The following is a 22,666-nucleotide window of genomic DNA, read 5'->3' as shown; positions in this document are numbered from 1 at the left end:
CAAGTCTTATTATATGTGTTTAATCATAAATATTAAATGCTATACACACTATAGATAAATAAATAATTAGAAAGGAGATTATGAAAAAAAAACAGTAACACGGTTGTCAGGTTATAACTGAATAGTCAATGGTTATATTAATAAATGTCATTTCTAATTGTGTATCAGGATTTTACCATTTTTCAGCTCGACGAAACTTTTGCTTCGTCAAGTTCCCGTTCTCTATTTTGCTGTTATATGTATTTAATTATTATTTCTTGCAGCACGCTTTCGTGTGCAAATAGTTAACTCTGAGTATATTTTGGTGAGTTTACGAATGATGTAAGTTACTGACGAAACACCACGGCAGAGTGGGTGTACGGTTTGGTGATAGCACATTTGCTTCTGTATACTTTTCACCCACGGACATTTTCACCCATCCATAGATATTAGCCCTAGAGATACTTAATAATACTTAATAATAATAATTGTTCATTTATTTATGTATCACTATAACGAGACGAATAAACATACATACATACAGATGTACCTATACCACTTTTTTCGCCGATACCGATCCGATACCAGCTAAAAAAGCCGATACAGATACGCCTATATATATATTCGAAAACGACCGATATTGCCGATATTCCGATGCTATGTGATTATTACCTCAAGTGTGCAGGGCTAACGGTTTAAAACAATAGTCTTTGAGCATTATTAATAGTGCACATTATATCGGTTCAAAAATGAGAAATATTACACATATATATATATATATTAAGCAGTGGATGTTTGGAATCCAAATGCGTTAATTGATTTAGATGCGTTGAGCAATGGCGCTAGCAATCTCGACGTTCAATCAGAAAACTAATAGGATTTGGCTACTGTTGGTGGTAAAATAAATAAATATTTAGCCTACTTATCCTTGGAAACTGATAGGGGGCCTACATTTGGTTACGTGCGCAAGATCTTGTGCCAATATAACGTCGTATTTTATATTTTACACATCGAAACATCCTCATTCGATTGATATATTTCTTCATAATTACCATGTAACATTAAAAATTTTAATATAAAAATTTGGCAGCGAATTTACTCAAATTGATTGAGCTAATTTGACTGATAAATGGCTAAAACAGGTCAGAATCCGATTCCCGTTTCTACTAGCGGGTGTGGGGACGTGCGCGGTTCTTAGTTTACGATCTATCCAAGCAAAAAATAATTTCAAGATCAGTATTCTAATCTATTTTCAAAACATTCTGGATCATATTGAGAAGCTAAATATATCGGAAATATCGGGTCTAAATTCAGCCGATACCGATACACAACCGATACCGGAAATTTGGCCGATACCAATAACCGATACATCTCTGATTAGCACCCGCATGTAGATCGCACCCTCGGACATTTGCACCCTTTTTTCAAGTGTCTCTGGTGTTCCCCGCACATTGAATCAAACTACATCACTCCAGGTCTTTCCTACGATACCAGCACGGTTAAATCAGACCATAGCTCTACGCGGATTACTTGTCTATGTCACAAAATAAAAACGGCAAAACCAGATGTTTAGAAACCCTATCGAGAAGCCTATTATGGCATCGTGTAAAACTAATTCATGTGCTTATACTGAAATATACATTTTCTTCATTTACTAGAAAATGAAGCAAGAAAGCATGCCCAAAATTAGAGCAAATTTTCTATCTAATTTCTATCCTTTGTATATTCAATAACACAAATGCAAGAAAGAAATTTTTTATGTAATATTACACAGCCATACACATAAAAATAAAAACACAGGTCTTTTTAAGATTAGGGTAAGGCTGTAAACCAAACTTCCTTTTCAAGCCAATATGGCATCAACATGAGTAATATCAATTGAAAGAGACCCATAGAACATGTACACATACATAATAAAAATCACAATTCAACAAAAAACAACTTTAAGAGAAATGAGCATCATTCAAGTAAATAGTACGCAATGCAAGAATATAGTTTACAGAAATAATACAATGCTTGCAAAAAATGGATGACAATAAAAAAAAGTTAGTTTAGTATTATATAAAGAGATTCATCACCAATATTAGTTATTTGCAAACAATTTTGAGCTTGGATAACCATATTAGTTGTAAATCGATAAAAATAACTATCACATGTAGTATAATATCCTGATATTGGAAATCCTCATTCATTATGTATAAATATGCTTTATTACACAGTTAAGTATTATAAAGGTTTCATCAGCTATGACCTACACACATTTTTTTCTGATCAGGTCTGGCATAAAATTATACAGGGTAGCACTTGAAAGAGAAAGAAGCACAAATGATAAAAACAAGGATGAAATTTGCAACTTTGATGTGATGAAACTGCAACAATAAGTTTTTCAAACGAGCATTGAATAACCAAAATCATAACACAACCACACAAATAGTGCTAACCTTAATACAAATAAATACTAATACGAAATATCAAGTTCAATACATTGTGTGATATAAAACAAAATAATGAGTCATTGTCATGGAAAAGCCTAGCATGTAGTGCTCTAATTTATATTATTGCAGCGGCGCATTTTTCCATATAACCTCCTTGTTCTAGAAGACAATTAAGATGGAACAAACAATACTTTTATACACAACTAAGATGAACTAGGTTTATAACACCAGTCGAACACCCGTGATAGTTTTAAGCTATAAGTAATCTAGGGGCAGAAAGCCATTCAAATTTTACTTACACGCTAGAACAGTTGAAACAGTTTTCCTACTCAATGAAAATCAAATAAGTTGCACCGAAAGAAAGCGGTTCTTGCAAAAATGCTGTTCGGATAAAATGATAAATAGATAGATTATAAAACACTATTGAAATGAGTCTATCGACAATGTGATGAAAATTAGGATATATGTATTACTTCGCAACTTAAACTAATCAATCTACTACGCATGCACATAAGAACTTAACTAAACTGATGAAGTTGTAGATTGATGGGATAAGTACACAACAATTTTTTGTTTAAGGCAATATTATGTGTATATGCATGAATCATTCCTAGAAATTATAATAGGATGAAGCTTTTGAACATGGTCTCGTTCTTGGCAAGCTCTACTTTTTGAAGTGAATATTGCACTACATTAGCATTTAGAATGCAGTTATAAATAAAATGGATGAATATACTATGGCAATATAAATGATGGCATGCTACTCACTACAATAACACTATCCAAACAAAAAAACATTAAGGCAATATTATTCAATCTGGGCAAAAATGATTCAATATTTTTTATGTTTTAAAGTAATTATCATCAAGGAATTCATGGCACGATTTAAGTTGATCGTAAGGTAATATTAGGGAATTACCAATGTCAGTCTATATAGATTGTGCAGCCACTGAAAAGATATTCTTTTTAGCAGTTGGCAAGCATCAAGCAAACACTTTTGGCTATTTTCAATTATGAATATTATATTATAACACATGTATATGCCCAAGTAAGCATTGACTGTTGAATGATAGTCACTGTGAACAACCAGAGGGTATGAAATAGCTGGGTGTAATGATTTCAGATTGAGAAAAATTGAGCAATCTGCATTCTAGCAATAAACGTATTTCAACCAATAAAAAATCCTGGCAATTTAAACTGACAATATTGAATGAATAGCTAGCGGTATGACATGCAACTACTGAACTACATTATACGGAACTGATTATCAAAACTATAGTTTATGTGAAAACCTAATGGCAAGGGAAGGAAAAAAAAATGCTCCCCTAATTTATATTTTCCATATCACAAATAAGCAGGACTCATTCCCTAGCAAGCAAAATTTAGAGGGAACACAGAATAAATTAGCAACAAGTTAAGCAGTATGTGTTATAATTCTTGACAAAATATATCTCAGTAATCATACATTGCGAGGGGAACGAACCTAAGTCATGAATTTAAAAATAATATTAAATTGTTTGGCAAGCTATGGTCTTATAAAATTATTGCCTATTTAAATAAATCACATGCTTTAGGCAAAAGCTATTAACACTAACAAAGCAAAGTAAGCAACATCTAAGATGAAAAATATATTATTTGGTAAATACCGAATATTATTAATGTTATCGATACAAATTTTTATGGTTTAAAGCGACATCTAAAAATTTGATTGCAAAGAGTACTAAGAACTAAAATTGATGATATTACTGGAAAGCGAGCAACCTTTATTCCATATAAGGTGGATGACACATAAAAGAGCATCAGGTATTTTAGATGATCCAAGCAGCTTTTGTCAAATTTTACATCACAATTCACGCTATATTGCGAATTGGAATAGGATTGACACTGCAAAGCAGTCATAATCGAAAATATAGCAATTTTGAGTTAATAGATTTGAAAAACATAACACATTGAAATTTTAAACAACTATACGATTTCGGAATGATTGAATTGCGCAACAAACACAAGTTTTTGCCTCACAATAGTTCAACTGCAATCAATGTACCAATTCTGAAATTTTGATTCTTGCAAAGCTAGCAAACATCTCAATGACTGGGCTCAAGACAAATTTGAGTTCTAGATACCACTAGCAGAATTTAAATTATTACTAATATATGATAAAAATATAAAGTTACTTGCAAAACAAAACAGACATTATAAACCTATGCTGACAATTACCAAAAGACATTGAGTTAGAAACCCATTATAAATAGTGGTCTAACTAACCTTTGAACATCGCTACGTCTCAAGTAAAGTTTTAATAGTAATTCAAGGATGTGTGTCATTTTGGACAAGACTAATAAATAATTTACTTCCAATGTCATGGTATGGATTAAATATTTAGTTTCAAATTGTCTCGTGATAAAAATACTTTTATGATATATATTTTTTAAAAAATTATCAAAAAATTTGGGACAAAAATCAAATTTTACGATATTCGACATGTTTCCATCTCTGTCATGTATTAACTTATATAGGCCTATTTAGGAAATCCTTAGCAAAAAGAATATTGATGGAATAAAATGCAATTAAGGCAATCAACGATAATTACAAATCGTGTCATATGCCACAGTAAAATTTTGATATTCCCAGTACATTGTATAATTGCATTTTTCACTGTGCATTGCACAAATAAATAAGTGAAATTACTAGGAATGACAAGTAAAGTATGAGAAATTCGAATCAAGATTCAGTAACCAAGAACGCTTTTGAAAATACAAGAGAATTTCAATTAACATTGATGAAGGTTAGTTTAGTTTTCCAATGAATGGGGTTATTTATTCACAATTGTTGCGAGCACCTGCTAGGTTGTCAAAACTTCATGCCTAAGTCGTAGAAAAAAATTTAAAAAATATCGCAGGTGTAATTTAAGATTGCTACTAGTTACAGCATTCATTCTACATCTAGGGTTCCTACGGAGAGAAATTTATATCTATTCAAACTGTTTGGTGATTTGAAATTCTGCTTTTCGACTGATTTTAATTTCAAATTTATTATATAGATCTATGTTATAGCAAAATCATTGTGGTGATACATTGAAAGTACTATATATTCGGGCTGGGCATTTTTAAGCGAATAGTTAATTATTCAAATCGTTTCCGATTAAAATGTTGAAGTGAATCCCCTAATTTTATTTTAGAGGCATGTTTTGTAAAATTAAATTCTGACATTTGACTCTTTTCTTCTAGGGAGTTATTGATAAAATATATTTGTTATTGTGTGTGAATACTCAGCACACTATCTGGATGATGGATTCTAGGCTTTCAGTAATTTGTGTGTCTGCACGACACATTATAATAAAAATGAGACATACATTTACATATATTTCAAGTATTCGAGATTCGAATCTAAAAATAATCGGGTATTCAAAATGCCCAGCCCTGCTATGTATTAATTGAATAAAATAATGATTATTTATCTCAAAATTTTCTTAGAAATAAATCAATTTTCAGGCTAATGATTTCGAATTTAATTTTAATGAATCTTTTCACAACCCAAATTTTAAATCAAGATTAATATAGAGAAAATAAACCACAATTTCAGAATCAGATTTGGAAACATTGAATTTTATACATGTTGGTTCAAAACTCCATTAGAAAAAAAAATCATAACAATTTGAGGACAATGAAAAATTTAGAAACTATGAACATTGAAAAGTAAAATAAACTTAGAAGAAAAAAAAAATGTCATGTCATGTTATGTGAGCACACAGTCATGTGTATTACGTGTCATGCAATCTCGTGTAACACTTTCCAACTTGATAATAAAAGTATGATTCAACATTAAACTCCTTTGATTGGCGATCGCCTTATTGTGACGTGCTTCAACCTTCTTGGCCATGGTAAGGGCCATTCATATTTCCGGGGTAGTTTTCCACCGCCCCATACGTTGCCTTCAAAATATTTAAAAATTGGAAACCACCAAACACCAGAAAGAAAGTTTGATTTCGTTGATGTCTTCAGAGACTGAAAAACAATTCCAGGAAGCGTTAGAGATATGAAAACAAGAACAAAAAAAATCACGCGCACAGTTTATTAAGAAGCGCAAGCTTGATAGTAATATAAACTGAGTAAATAAATGATAGAAGAGAAAATGCGGCTCTGGGACCTGTTACTGTCATATAAAAAAGGAGTTAATTTAATTCCTCCCTTTGAAAATAAAAGCAATATTTGAGTACGGCAATTGATAAATACAAAAACCCATAAACATACAGAAAAATCTAATAAAATTTTGATAGCAGGTATAAAGAGACATCACTCCCGACCACATCACAAATGTTTCGTAATTTTACAATAAATTCCCAGAACTAATGAAAACTAAGAATGTCCAAATAAAACAGTATAAACAAAACAGATATAGGTTATTTCAAACAGATTTTCAAAATTCTATTTTGTTATTCAACATTAAAACCAGTAGCTCAATTTAAATGAGATTAAATAAAAATTAACTGCATAATAGAATCTTAGATTACATTGTTATTGGAGACACGAGACTAAAACTAAACACAAGAAAATATATTACAAGATCAATATCCACCATAAATTCAATTTCAATCGTAATTTGTGCACCCTTATCTGCTAGAAACAATTTGCACAAAGTTAATACCAATTTACCACATTCATCTTTCACAGCAAACTAAGATGTGTTTCAAATTATTTAATTTCACCTTCGAAAATCACAACAAATATATAAAATAGAACATGACTATTTTTTTATATTGTGGGATTATATTGTAACAACTTGTTTGGCAGTGTTGACATGTCTTGCATCCCTTATCCACCAACTATATAGCCCTCAATGCATCAATGATAACTTGCAAATTTCTATCATTATACTTTATACCTTAATTCGAGCAAACTTATGCAAAAAAAGAGATATATCATAAAAAAGCTTACCAATGTGCATGCCATTGTGTGATAAGTCCAGAACAATCTAGTTGCAATGAGATATGCAACAACAATATCGATTGTATAATGATCATGAGCAAGCAGGATGCATATTATACCGGTAACAGCAAGAATCCATGACACCCAATGAAGAAGCCAAAACCGTCTTGGAGTGTCTAAAAAGAGAAATAGATATAAAAAATCAAACCCATTACAAAAAAAACTATTTGTAGGCATTTGTCTATGTATACCTAGTTATGGATTTATGGGTCGTATTCATACATATCACAACACAATGCCAAGATTTTCTAAAATTTTTCTAAAAATAACTAAGAATAAATTCAATTTGCTGAAAAGATTGACTATATCTAACCCCGAGATGAATACCATTCGAGGTTGGTTACTAAATAGCTAACTTCTTAATACAACACAGCAATACCCTGCGAGAAATAAATGGCAAGCAATCCTAACCCAAAACGACCGACCATTCCTCACAAAACGATGGAGATGTTTCTGATAAATAACGCACACTCTTCGAAATTCAATAAAGGATAACTGATAATCGAAACAAAAATCTTACATTCTTCAATAAACATGTACATGATGACCAATATAACAGTATGACCACTGAATAAATAATCTCCACATAAATGATGTGATCCAGTAACGGACAATCCTCCACCACATAACAGCATCACTGCGCGATACACCATTGTGCTGATTTTACCATGTACCTAGAAAAAACATAGGATTTTTAAAATGCCATCCATTAGATATCAGCGATATCCAAAATGAATCGAATGTTCATATCTATTTGGAATTAATCACATTGAATATTTAAAAATATGGTATCGTATATCCTCATAATAATCAGAATTTAAAACTCAAAAAAAAAAGTTGCCAAATTGGCTTGTACGCGCATAATGTGATAGGTGCGCACGACGTGTTACGATTTGTAGGGCCAGATAATATGCAAATTTTTATAAATTCATCGTTTTGGGGCCTTTTTTTAAGTGTTGGCTCATAAGCGAGATCGACCTATATGCAAAGGTATACGGAATCAGAATTTCAGAATATTAGCATTTTGAGCAATTGTCTTACATTACGACACAAAATGCCTCTATTTAATGTCTGAAAAATGTGAAAAGCATGGAACCAATCAAATCACTGTTTATCTCAACCTTTTGCATTTCCAAATTCGAACTCATTTTATATGGATTGACTTCTGAACATAACTGAGTTCAAAATTTACTCGATAAGCCATATTCGAAAATCATATTTAGAATGTAGCTGAATTTAATAGGTTATTGTGTTTTGGCCATCCCTGAATTAGATATATTTAAAAACCAAAATTTTCTAAAATACAAATTTCGAAATGAAATAAAATTTACAGCGAAGTAAAGTCAACATAAATAAATAACAAAATCTGTATTGTAGGTGAAAAAAAGAAGACTAAAATAAGGAAAATCGGAATAAAATTATGGCCTAACCTTAACCTGGTACACATACTACGGGAGTACCAAAATGTCATCATATCAAATTAAGCATAACTTAATTATTAATTTTTGCATAGGAGAAATTAGGTCTCGTCAACATGTACATCAGTAACCTTTATATTACAAGAAGACAAACAAATCAAGAGTTCACATAATTATAACAGACAATCATTTCGCAATCAACAACCCACAGCAGTTCACAATGAGTCATTGACACAGTTCAAGTAATTATTCATATATTGCATCTTGCATGCACCTTAGACTAAAGAGTAAAGTAAATAACCCCCAATAACCTTTTTAAACTACCAAGCATGATCATAGAAGAAAGAGTTAATATGCATATACAGATCAAATTTATTCACAAGTTGAGTAAACAGCATTTTTAGCAATAGGGATGAATGTTCTATATCAAGTATTATCAACTATCAAGTATGGTGTGTATATATATAGATTATACCAATGATGACTTAACTTTTCTATTGTTGAAGTTTCATGAAAGTGTTCATATTACCTTACCAGAGCCTGGGCAAAGTTCATAAAATGCCGGTATTTTAACCTTAATCAATCATAATGCATTTCTTGGCCAACATATTTGCGAGACAAAATCAAACTGTCGCATTAAGCACACAGACATAAAATCTATGCTTGCACATTTTATTTTGTAATTTATGATGTAACTCAGCACAGAGCAACGATCAATAGTTTTTAATGATGTTTAAAATAAGGCATGATTTAAAATTAATGCATGATTTTTTGGCAAAAGAGTTTAATATGGGCTGGCACGAGAGGATATAAATTGTGATGATTATTACAAATACAACACTCCATATGCATTCCAAAACTTTAATTAAAGGTTTATATTATAATTGCGAAACAAGAATGTAGGAACATCTTGCAAAATGATCTCTTAAAAATATAATTTTCATTTTTAAACTTGCTCAACTCAAACTCAATGGGATAATAGGAGTGATCCTGTAATTGAATTTTATTCCAAAATTTGGAATATATGGTATGTTACTGGTAATAAACGTAACAGAACAAAATTGCCAATTTGTGGTTGAAATATTTTGTTAAAAATTTTCCGTATCTTATGGAAGAACATTTTTGCGAATGCTGCAAGAATAAACAGAAATTATTAATGTGACCACGTTTTGAAACATAATATGTCTATTTCTGCATCTGTATAGGGTGACCAAAAAAACAAACTCAGGTCTTTTGAAACGTATAATAAAGATAAGGTAACTTTTTGGTACAATCATACATAACACGAGTGAAGTGCTAAATAAATTTTCCTTTTTGTAAAAATAATTGAGAAACTTATGGTTCTGTTGTTGGGGTCATCCTATACTTACTATATAATTTCATGTCTAACAGTATTCAAGAGTATCATAATTATATCTTTTAAATTTCACGACAAAGCTATAATAATATGAATTGTGTCACAGACTTTTGTTAATTTCAATGAACATTATCCATTTTCAAATATTCCACAATAAGAGTGATCACGAACAACCAATCTTCAATTTTTTAAGCCGTGCCCCCTTTTTAAAATTTGCCAAGAATCGCGCCCACCTAAAAAATTTACTACCGTAGCTAACAATAAGCTACAAATAACAGACAATACGGCGAAAGTTTTATTCAAAAAACATGTTGAAAATACATGGATGGAACGTAAATATCCAAATAAAGAAATATAGATATACAAAATGAGGCGGGCAAGATTAAATCCAACTAATATTTTTATTTTTAATTAGCTTGAAGTCCCCCCAAAAATTTGTCTACGCGCCCCACCGTTTTTGTGAACCGCTGCTTAGGGCATACAAACACATAACTTTATAACAAATTTATGATCACCAATTATGGCACTAATTGCTAAATGTGGCGCCCTATTCACAGTGGCAAATACCACACTATCCTGATTCTGATGATTGTGAAGTTAAGCTCCACCAACCAACATTAGTGTGCGAAATAGCAAGTATATTTAAATAAAGACTACAAACGATGGCATTTGACCCTGGATTATTATAACGTACAAAAAGTAAATTTAAAAAAGTACTGTAGTTGGACAAAAGTTGAACTTGTATTGGTAAAGACTTTCATGTAGAACCATGATGAATTATCATGTATGAATCAAGTTTTGATGGTATATTTTATGCTTGGGCCATGCTAAAACATGTACATAGCATACATAAATATATTCCTAACATGTAAAGTGAAAATGATTACCTTGGGTGCACATCTAAAATGCAGTCCAGGAACAGGTAACGTCGTAACATACATTGTCATGGCTCGATAAATATATAATGTTCCGAGTATAAAGAATATCCTTCTCACCACAATAAATCTGTTATAAAGAAGGAAACATTCCATAAAGATAAGACAGAAATATACTCCATATTAACGCCTTTCCTCTGAAAAAGGCTCAGTACAAGCAGTCAATGTTGGAGAGAAGCTACTCCAGCTTGAGAAGGGCTGGAATCTTTCGTGTCCGGCACTGCCTAGCCAGTTTATTACACACTGGTTATTAAGGTGGTGGGCATGGGATTTGGCCACCAGACTCGGTAATTATATTTCCCACATTAATAGAAACTTTCATATTAAATTTTGATTTTAAATAATAAAAAGAAAACTAAATTGCGAATTTGTGATAAAATCAACATATACCGGTATCACTTTCATATCTTAACCAAGAAAATTTGACTTAAAAATAGGTTTTGACTTTGAAAAAGTAAATTTTGCATTAATGAAGTTCAATTATATGAATGCAACATTAAAAATACTTTTATGAAAGGAATTAATTATGATATCGTTTTACGCTTAATTTACCGAATTGAATCACTTTTTTGGTGACAACGGACAATAGTATTAGAAACGCCCTAATTGGCATGAAAGGATTTTCCACGAGGTGCTAAAACTGTCACCTAATAGCATTGTAATATCAGGAGATAACATTGAAAACAGCTGGAGTGCTCACTTATTGATTAATTAATTAGAAGGGTGATTTGATGATAATTGAACATATGTGACATCATTAATTTTGCATTGATGAGGTATAACCAACAGATTGTAGCCTACATACTACATCGGGATGGCCCAAATTTACAATCATGAATACATTTTGAAGTAATATGGGCACGTTGACATAATGGGAAAAGCGTTAGACTTAACTATGATGGCATCGCAGGTTGAAATCCTCCATCTCACCCAGGGTGTACTAAATTGGGTAGACAAAATGCAAAAAAATCATGAAATTAAATAACTAGGTTCGACCAATTTCGAAATCTGATGAGATCATTGAAAATTAACAGTTTCTGATGTAAAATTTAGCTATCTTGGGATTTTGTTTACAATGATAAATGATTTGTTCTCATTGTGAATCAGAGCTGATCAAAAAATAACAATACAATGATGTTTACAATACTGATTCAGAAATTCTGACTTTCATAAATTCAAGTTGTCAAGTTATAAACACAGCAAGATCGCACATATAATATGTGTAAAGTAGATTATGATGCATATCATATTTCAAGCAGATATGTCCTATGGCTACCCTACTTTTATTTTTGATGTATCAATGAAAGTATCAAATTTTCGTTGTCTTTGAACTAATAAAAATTAATTTGCATAGTAGGAGCGACTGAGGAATTTATTAAAGAAATTCAAAATCCATGTAACTCTGATTTTTGGACAAAAACTATGACAAGTTGACAGACAAAATGCATGCCTTACCTGTGTTTGTGAAAAAACAGCATTAACACTGTCAAACCAACAAGTATCATTCCATTTATTTCACAAACATCGAACGCCCATTCTATACGTTTTGGCACCAAATCGAATGCAATATCAGGCAAAGGTGGATCTTCTTCCATTGATGGAACTCGTTCATGAACGACTTGCAACATCCCAACTGCGACTATAAAACCTGAAACAAATGATGTTCCTAATTCATCAGAAAATCCCATATTTACGATCAGGTACATAAGAGACAGGTAGTAGTAATAGTGAACAATGGTCTACGAGACATCCGCATCATCTTAATAACTTCCTGTCAAGGAAAGGGTTCACCAAGATAGTACTTCCGTTAATCGACTCAATTATTTGTCAACAGAGTCTAAATACGGTAGGTCATCCCATCAGTGAGAACAAGGATTGTTATATGACATAAATAGACTAACAAATGTAACAAATACCACACTTTATTAATAAAAGCCATGAATAATATTGTTTTAGATGCTTATACAAGAGTAAATTGAAAACTACAATAAGAATGGTAACAATAATAATAATCTAATAAGAATAAGTTGTCTTGTCAGTACTGTCTCTGTACCTCTGTGGCACTATTATTTTAGTCAGCTACTTTTGGCTGTGACAGAAGCATGTTTTAAAAATAAGTTATATTCTAGAGAAAAATTCTATTTCAAATTTGCTCTTCTTCAGAATTCTTTCCAACCGTGGAGACAGAAATTCAGAAAATATTTGGGAAGCTGTCAGCCTCACTTTCTGTCCACAAATGCGTTTAAAATGGAACAAGTCTATATTCCCCAATTTGGTATTAAAAATGTCCTCATGTCTAGTCAAGTAGTCAACTTAAGATAATGGATGATGGAACTGTTAGAATAATATTTGATAGTGAGCCATGCCCAAGGTTGGTTTTTCTCTATAAATACTATTATTACTCATGGTATTCAAGCTTACCAAGGAATAGATAAATTAAGGAGACCAATGTCTTAATTTTTTCAACTGGATAATGATCAACGCCTTGTGACAGCAACGATTCTGATGAATTGAATGAGGACGATTCATTATCACCTGGAAACAAAAAAATAAAAATAAGTAAACAATATGTTGAATGTTTTTAAGGAAATTTGTTCAAAGTGAGGCCATGCCTACTCACTCGGAAATTAATAAGGAGATTGATTGATGAGGGATCTACAGGCAACCACTAAAATGCCAACAGCTACTGAGACTATAGTATAGAATTGTGAGTAAATACTGATTGACACAAGACTTAAAAGCAGTTCCTCGTGTCAATAGGATCACAAAAAAAGCTTCGAGGTAGTGAAATCAACATAACTGAAGTTCTTGGGAAAAAACAAAAAACTTCTTTATTTCTGAGCAATTCTGAGTGAACTTGCTTTGAGCAAATTTCCTTGAAAAAATTACAGTTTTAAAGTGATATATACACTGACAGAATATGCCAAGATAAACCCATCCAAATTGTGTATTTGTTAATCACAACATGTAGGAATAGAATAAATTTGTGCAGTTATGCTGTGCACCAGTTGGTATTTGATTGAAAAACTGTTGAATTTTACTAAGAAAATCAGCTATCCCAATCCTAGCCTATTAGTGAGAAAATTAATAGGAAATAATACATAATCAGGCTGCAAATGCAGGATACAAAAAACTTTTTTAGAAAGGTTTGACCTCAATTCGTTAAGTTTGTTTGTAACTGAATTCCCTAAGGTATAGGTTCATGCCTAAAATATAATATTACTCTTGGGACATGAAGAGTGCAGTGCAATGGGTAATTACAATTTTCAGAACCAATCTAATCAATAACGATTAATAACTTTCAATGTCTACATGTTGGTAATGCTATTAAATATGTGTAAATTGTTGGTAATGCTATTAAATATTTGTAAATTGTATAAAGCTGAAACACACAAAGAATGAAGTACAGTATAGTTGATTTTATAGGCCAGTATTGTAAAATGAATTCAATGAGCTATATTCACGAACAATTTCAAAATATAAATCAACAATATTCCAAATCAATTTGTCAATGTCAGTGATGTTGCAATTCGTTCATATTCGCAAGTACCAATTCGAGAAATACTGTGAATTTACACTTGACCTAAAGGTTTCTCAAGCCGAGCTCTCGGACATTAATAATTTAAAGTAAATTGACAGAGATTTGCTTAATTCTTTAACCATAATGCAATTTTTTCAGTATATTTGCTTGTTGTCTTTTTGTTATTGAAATATGGCCAATAGATGGATGGGAACCTGTAAAAAACTGCTTTTTTAAGAGTATGGCTCATTGAGAGTCTTCGGGAATGGGCCACAAATCAATAATAATATTAGTGATACAAAAAAAAACTATTCCATTCAAGTTTTCATATTTATTTTTCTGATAATACATTTTAAAAATAATTTCTCATTCGTACACTTCAAAGCACGCACAAAATTGACATCAGAAGAGTAGATTAAAATATAATATGAAATTCAAAAAAATAAAATTTAAACATTCCATTACTCACCGTCCATTAGATGATAACTATGTTTCTTAACATATTTTCTAAATACTAATATAATACCACAATATGGAAATTTCAGTATTGATAATAGTATGTGGTATTCTCTATCCTCAGCAAAAAAAACTTCTCATTGTTTAATCAAGGTAAAGTATGTGCTGAATTTGGATGAGAATACTCCCGCATCTTATTAGTGTGTGGAATGATATTCAAATTTCCCTGTTTCCTACTATTTTTAGATTGTAGCAATTCAAGCAGAAATTGTATAATTTGCATAAAGTGGACTACAAGTAACAAGTATGATAATGATGATGTTAAATAAGTCACACAACCAATACACTCTTCAATACTATCCAACAAGAATAGTTTTTATTAGAATATTTTTGACCGTAGAAGTTGATGTTCAGCTCGATTCGGGTTTATTCCATAAGTATTTAAGTTGGCTACGTACAAAAAAGTCTATTATAAACCGAATACTATTTATTGTATATAGGTAGTTATTAAAAGATCAAAGTAAAAGTGAGAATAAAAGGTATTCAACCATAATGGTGAATTTCTTATAATCTCATATTAAAAGATACAAATATAACCACAGTAACACATTCTACAATAAGTAACACAGACCTAGAAATTCCTGATACACTATAATATACTTACACTTATCAATAACTATGGATGTAACATTGTCAGAAGATTTAGACTTTGAACTTTCTTTATGTTTAATTTTAACTAGAACATTTCTCACTGGCATCGGATTCATCTCAATTTCTTCATCATCAGATAACAAACGCTTGGAAGACATGATGGCAGTAACAATATTTTTATTACTGGTAAATGCTATCTATATTCAAATGCAATTAGATAAGTTATACACTACCCTGTATATCCAACAATGGAGAAAATATTTGATGCTTTCAAGTTTCAACTTTTAATATACTTTGTTATGAAGGATATGAATTTAGACTGTTTTTACGTCTGATTGCTTCTGATTCCATAAAAATAGAGATACTTCAATTAAATTTATATATACCGGTACCTTTTTTAATCACAACTGAATACCAGTTTTCTGAGAATATGGAAAATTGGACAATATGATGTCTTAGTAAAATATGAAAGATATACTGATGAGGGATGACAGCTAAATGCCCTGATAACTGTTACATAACCTCACCCCGTAAGCTATTGCTAAACTGTAGGACATACCCTACTTCAGAAAGCTGGGCTATTTTACTGCCTGCTTCGAACGTTCAAAATATGAGTGACCGGTTGCTCGGTATTAAAATAGAATAACTATAAAGTTATGCACAACCCTATTCATAAAATTGAATTATGAGAATCCCTACCAATAAAATCGCAACATAAATCTGGGTAAATGTCAGCAGAAGAATATTAATATAAAATAAATAAATATCAATGCAGAGTTGAACCATATAGGCTACATGATTAATATCATATAATGGCCAAACCTGTTACCAACATGAAAATAATAAATTAGCGGGTTCATATACGGTTTCAACTTGATCAGTATATGTTTGAAATTCCATGTTTATTGTCGGAGAAGAAAAGTAAAACGAATTCATAAATTTTTATATGCATTATACAGTGTAATAAAATTCTGCTTCGTATAAACTACAATAAAGGGAAATTCAATTTTATTTATGAAACAGGAACACTATTGAATTGTACAATGAATTCCCCTGTAAATAGTAACAGTTCAATGTTGTATGCCTGGTGAAACCATCAAACTATGTTTAACGAAACATCAATTACTCCCAGTCAGGAAATGACTGGTGAAATTCTATCTGCATGAATAGGAAAATTTTAGAAGGGATAAGTCATAACACATAAAGTATAGTCACCAAGTTGGATAATACATATTTTGAATTTGTCAAACGCCAAACACAACCAACCCTTGAAGACATATATCTAAGGGCATGTCCATATCATAAATGCAAAAAAAACTTAATAAGGTATTAATGACTAAGGTAATTACCTAAATATTTCACTTCATAGTAAGAATAATATATAATATAATTTAGTAGTTTTGAGTTGTGTAATAATGAACTTGATAATGGAATGTTAGGTAAATGAATAGGTCAAGTTAGTAAAAAGATCTCCAAGGTTGATATCACCAGAACAATTAGTCATACCCCACGAAATCGTAAATATCTTTCGTCACTTTAAATGCTTCACAGATAATAACATACTTTTCAAGTATTCAACTAAAAATTAGTCATCAGAGAACATTCCATTTTTCAGCATTAGGTTAAAGCATGAATAATTATGAATCATCAATACTGGATTGGATTTTGTCTGATCTAATAACCATCTAAAATCTCATTTTTATTATGAGGCTCACAACTCGAAAGCCACTAATTTTATGTAAAAACTTACTAACACTATGATACTATCCTCCTATACTCCTACATTGCACTCGAAATTGTCTCACATTTTCCAAATAAGTTGAAGCTTGATGCCAACAACAACACTCAAAACAGAGTCGCAACTAGCAATATTCCAATATCCTGTATACCTAGCGTTGGTGACGAGCCAGACAGTCAGTCACGGCATAATCGGAAGATCTTTCTCAAATTTATTGGATAACTACCGTCTGGAAGCCACATTGCCTGGATTTCTGATAATGTTAAAGACATAGGGAAGGAGAAAAACAAGCATCATGAAATATTGATAAGTGGAAAATTTTTGCGAAATGCGGGTATTGGTGAAAAACACCAATTGTCTCATATGCAAGAATATCAGCTGGATTGGAAATGTCTACATGTAAAAGATTAATCCTCTACTCAGTTTGAAAGTTCTATTAAATGATTTGTTATGAAATTCACGATCATATAGCCTACACTATATTATATTTTACATAGTGCTTGACACATACTACTCAACATTTATCTTCCACCAATTAATATATCACAATGAAAAAACCTGAACAGACATATCTAGGTAGTATGATGATCATGTTACTAAGATATGTTATAAAAATAATAGTTTATAAATAGTTTAGAACTATTGAAACTTAACTTATAAATAGAGATAATCTTTCCATAGAAAAGCTTTTTTTGTGTTATGTTGTCATATCATGACACAGTGTATACAAAGCATTATTATGATTAATACTTTATTTCAGATTTGTTTTGAGAGACAGATAACCTTCATAATGACAAAATGAACTCAAATTGAGAGAGATGCAAAAAATGAGGGCCGAGGTGCCAAATCAATATGTTATATGATTATATATATGCAGTTAAATGCATTAGGACATAAGAAGGATATGACAAAAATGTATTGATTTGGATTCCATTTACTACTGAAACAATTATATGTGACAATAAAAATTTACTATTGATTAAATATACTGTGACAAGGATAGATAATTTCTCTTGGTAGTGGAAAAATATCTGCAATATGTGTAGTGTATACAAAGTTTATCATTAAATTGAATTTAGGTTGAATTTTCTAATCTTTTTATTTCAGGTATTCGAAGCTATATTTCTGAGAGAGTAAAGTTATATTTAATTCAGTGCCATTTTATAAATTTATTTTAAAACATCCTTTTTTACTCTCCAGGGAAATATAATCCATCATCTTATATGAGACTCAATGAGAGAAATACAGATTATAATATTAACCGTGTACGAACTACCAAATTTCAAATCGTCACAGAATGGCTTGCAATCAGTTCGTTGAGCAAACAAAAAATGTTTGCACAGTCTACTGGCGTAATGTGAACCTTTCTGATAGGGAAAAAGCCCTATACCTTACATAACATTCGGTCCCAGTGTGTTTGTAATTAACGTGATGAATTAATGTTTGTCAAGATACATATTATCACAGTATGATGCAAGATGCAGGCGTGTCATGAATTGCAATGTGTGACAGAATAAATGGTACACACAGCTGTGAACAATTTCAAGGATTTAGTCAAAAAAGTATAAAAAAAATGTGTAAAATTATATGATTTTGAAGAACATTTCAACTTCAGAAGTAGTACAAGCTACTAGAAATAATCAACTTATCTATTTTGTACAAGGAAATGGACTACAAGTAATTGCATTTTCATTTTCTCATACCAAAAATGTGAAATGAGAATGTACGATATTTTACTACCTCAAAATCATGTGGTAAAAACTATGCTGGTTAATCATATTGGCGCAATATTAAGTAATAATTTAGCAGCTATTTTAAGGGCATCTTATTAACGAAAATACACAGAAGCAACCAAAACTAAGTAGCTGAGTTACCATTTAATAAGTATATTATACAATTTCAATAATGATAAAACAATCAATCAAAGATTTATAATAACTTAGAATTGGTTAGTATTGGAAAATGGCTCATATTCGAAAAATAGTCCAAATGTCATGTATATAATATGAGTAAATTACCTGATATGAGAGGCATCTTTACACTGACGAAATGATTCTCTGAACCATTAGCATCATAAGAATGCCGATAGCCATTAATATGTCCCGAATGTCCATTTGAAGCAACTCCGTTCCCTACTCCCTGCAAATAGTGGAATAGTATGGTTAATCAAAACTTTGGCAAATTTATTTATAAACTCATTTAAATACTTTAGCTCACACTTTTATAGAATGCCAACCGCATAATTCCTCTTTCAGCCAGAGTCTAATTCACAAATAAATATGTGGGAAATACGCCATAATCCCACTTAAGATCATGGATTAGGAAATTCAAGAAGGTTTAGATTGTTGAAATGGCTCGATTTCTGTTGTATTAGTACCATACCGCGAGGGGAATTATAAAATCATTTATACCAGTAATGAGGAGCATTTCTGAGCGAGTTCTACGTTTTGTGTTAAAAGTATCGACCGATTTAATAGTTCACTGAACAAGAAATAGACCGTAGAGTCGTCTCCGTTCGATAACAACGACAAGAGGCATATCTGATTTGAAAACTGAAGAGCAACATTGTTTGATAGTGAAGTTACTACTTATGAATAATGGTGATATTATGAATGCAATCGTGCTCTGAAACCCTATATTCTTACTTGATTTTCCAATTTCTGCATACATCTACGTAGTTGCTCTTTACGTAAAGATTCGATACATATAAGAAGATGGTCAATCTCACTTCCATCGGTCATAGAAAATGGGGGACTCTGGAGATCTTCTTCAGCCAATGTTAATAATCTGGCTCCATTGACTCCAGGTGGAGTTTTTACCAACATCTGTCATTTATAAAATATTTATTTTAAATGGCGATAAATAACTGTATTCATCAAACTTGGCCTGTACTTGAAAAAAAGAATTTTAATAATGTAGTTGTATTGATTCTAAAGTAAGAAACTACACACCACGCACATATCCTAATTCTATCAGTATTTGCATGTATAATTCACCTATGAAGAAACTGATTTACATTATTGAAACAACCATAAATAAATTGATGTGTGGGGGTTGTGTATCATCATAATAAAGTCTAAGAAAATTAATCTAATACTCCTTCAGTTGAAATAATTCAGTAATGGACAATGCATGACTCATAATGTATTTGTTGATATTGGGAGGTCATTTTAAAACCTGTAAAAGTCTACTTTTTGCACTGGTGTTGGAACTGGAAGCAAAAACAGGTAAAACTTAGTAAAACGAGGTTTTATTTAGGTAATAATGGCAAATCAAGAATCCATTACCAAAAGATATAGCAGGCAAGACACGGCATTATTGAATACAATAATTGTTTGATGTATGTCATTCATTAAAAAATAAAATAAAAGAAGATAAGCTCAAGCTAACGAATGAGGGTTTCACATTTATTTATTTATGAAAAAACAAAACCAAACCTGGAAATCATGATATCCATTTTCCCGAAACCATTCTGCTACCGTATCGGGTGACCATTTAGAAATATCATCATAACTGTCCCCATCCTCAAATCCCATTCCTCAGCCCAAACAAATGGAATGTGCTGAAATTTAAATGGAAATATTAAGTTATAGTAGTAGATAGTAGATTATATACAAACGTTATTGAACTAAAATAATAATTCAAACAGAAGGAAATATTATCCTTAAATTTTTGAGATAAAGCACAACAAAGTTCACACATGTTTATAATATTTTGTGAAGTGAAGCTGATATCATATGCTTTTCTACAGAACTATAATAAAATTTAGATAATAGAAAATCCATTTCATTGTAGAGTGGTAGATGCACTTCACTATGCACTCATGATGTAATCCTGAATATATCTTTACGTCATCCACTTGAAATCTCATTGTACTGCTTTCATATGAAGTTCAAGTGTGTTTTATCTCATTAACAATATAGATTAAAATGGCAAAAATGTTAGAAGGTAGCAGCACGCCTTATCACATGTTTTGGCAGCTTTTCCCCCCAAAAAATTCAATAGTTCAATTGTTTGATATTTAGGATCGGAGACAATCTCAAATTTTTCTATTCATGTATGTTTGATAATTGCTTCAAAATGTAACAGCAACTGCATAATAAATAAAAATTATTATAAAGGCGGGATAAATGATCAAAACCTTGCTACCAACGTCACAGTTATGCTGCATATAGTTCGCCCTCCTCAATATAATGGCAATACTAGGAGAATATACACAAAATAATGGAAATATACAAGTACAGAAGCAAAACTGGGATTTAACAATTCAACAAGTCAATTCTGATTAACATTCATTATCTTCCTACAGTTCTACTCTGGTATATTATTCCCCAATAGTTAGCCTAAAATTAATCAACAATGTCAGAATATGGTAAGATAAATAAAAAGCCATTCTCACCAAAACAGTTTATTTTTCAGTCTTTTATATGTCACCAGTCCTTAAAAAAGATAAGATCCACTGTTTGGCTTTTATGACTGTACACAAGTCTTGAATGATATTTCCCTTAATTCAGTAATTTTCACCCACGGTAGCTTCTGAGCTTTCAGTAAATTTGATCTCCAGATCCCACTAAAAATAATCTGCCTCGCGCTTATGAAGACGCTTCGGTCCAAACAGCTAAGTAGATACGAACGACTAAGTGATCGATCGACAACGCGCAGATACAGCAACAGCAACTTAGCGAATGTACATTCCGCAGATAATCCTTTTCTTGATACTTCCCTATTTATCCAATACTATATTGCACTATCTCTGTTTTGCATAAAAATTTTCCAAGGTAAGCATTACATTTATACAACTTTGGCGTTTTATTCTGTTAGTCACCACGAACAGTGTGAAACGCACAGAACGCGAAATTACAGTTTACTGCTAAATGTTTTGATACGTCGACCAACTATGGATCAAACACGGGTCACACTATGAGTTACTTGTGCTACATTCTCCTTACTGGTGGCAATGCCAATATTTTGAAGTCCATCTTAAAGGCTCTGTAAAAACAAACGATGTCATCACCTATGCCGCCACCAAATCGTCACTGCATAATAATACCAAAAATCGTAAACACGACAAACAAAGCAAATGCATAACAGCTAAGTGACGACATGCGGATTTCGAGCGTGGACTTTGCTCGCGGCTTCTGAATAACTGCCGAAAGCAGCGACAGTTTTTTTCCTTTTCTTATAACCATAAT

General features: G+C 31.6%; 1 protein-coding gene across 1 annotated transcript; it reads right to left on the bottom strand.

The window, feature by feature from the left end:
• Positions 1–1,720: 1,720 nt before the first annotated feature.
• On the bottom strand, positions 1,721–22,508 carry LOC120347185 (phosphatidylcholine:ceramide cholinephosphotransferase 2-like). The gene is made up of 10 exons (XM_039417073.2): positions 21,874–22,508; positions 20,912–21,036; positions 20,120–20,299; positions 19,493–19,613; positions 13,531–13,644; positions 12,565–12,757; positions 11,062–11,179; positions 7,920–8,073; positions 7,349–7,515; positions 1,721–6,418 (listed from the first exon to the last, which is right to left on the bottom strand). The coding sequence occupies exons 2-10, from the start codon at positions 21,008–21,010 to the stop codon at positions 6,236–6,238; spliced, it is 1,329 nt and encodes a 442-aa protein (XP_039273007.1). The 5' UTR covers positions 21,011–21,036; positions 21,874–22,508; the 3' UTR covers positions 1,721–6,235.
• Between the last annotated feature and the right edge of the window lie 158 nt (positions 22,509–22,666).

The sequence above is a fragment of the Styela clava genome, chromosome 11, assembly GCF_964204865.1.
Source record: "Styela clava chromosome 11, kaStyClav1.hap1.2, whole genome shotgun sequence".
NCBI lineage: Eukaryota > Metazoa > Chordata > Ascidiacea > Stolidobranchia > Styelidae > Styela > Styela clava.
The sequence above is the reverse complement of the archived record's forward strand: the minus strand, read 5'-3'. Positions and strand labels throughout refer to the sequence as shown.

What these genes read in the sequence shown, in the direction of transcription:
- LOC120347185 (XM_039417073.2), bottom strand. Translation starts at nt 21,010, where the DNA reads ATGGGATTTGAGGATGGGGACAGTTATGATGATATTTCTAAATGGTCA. An exon ending in CTGTTTTTTCACAAACACAG is followed by an intron (nt 11,180 to 12,564) that starts GTAAGGCATGCA and finishes TCTTTATAACAG; the next exon opens with ATTTATTGTGGTGAGAAGGA. An exon ending in ATTTTAGATGTGCACCCAAG is followed by an intron (nt 8,074 to 11,061) that starts GTAATCATTTTC and finishes TGTTTTTTCTAG; the next exon opens with GTACATGGTAAAATCAGCAC.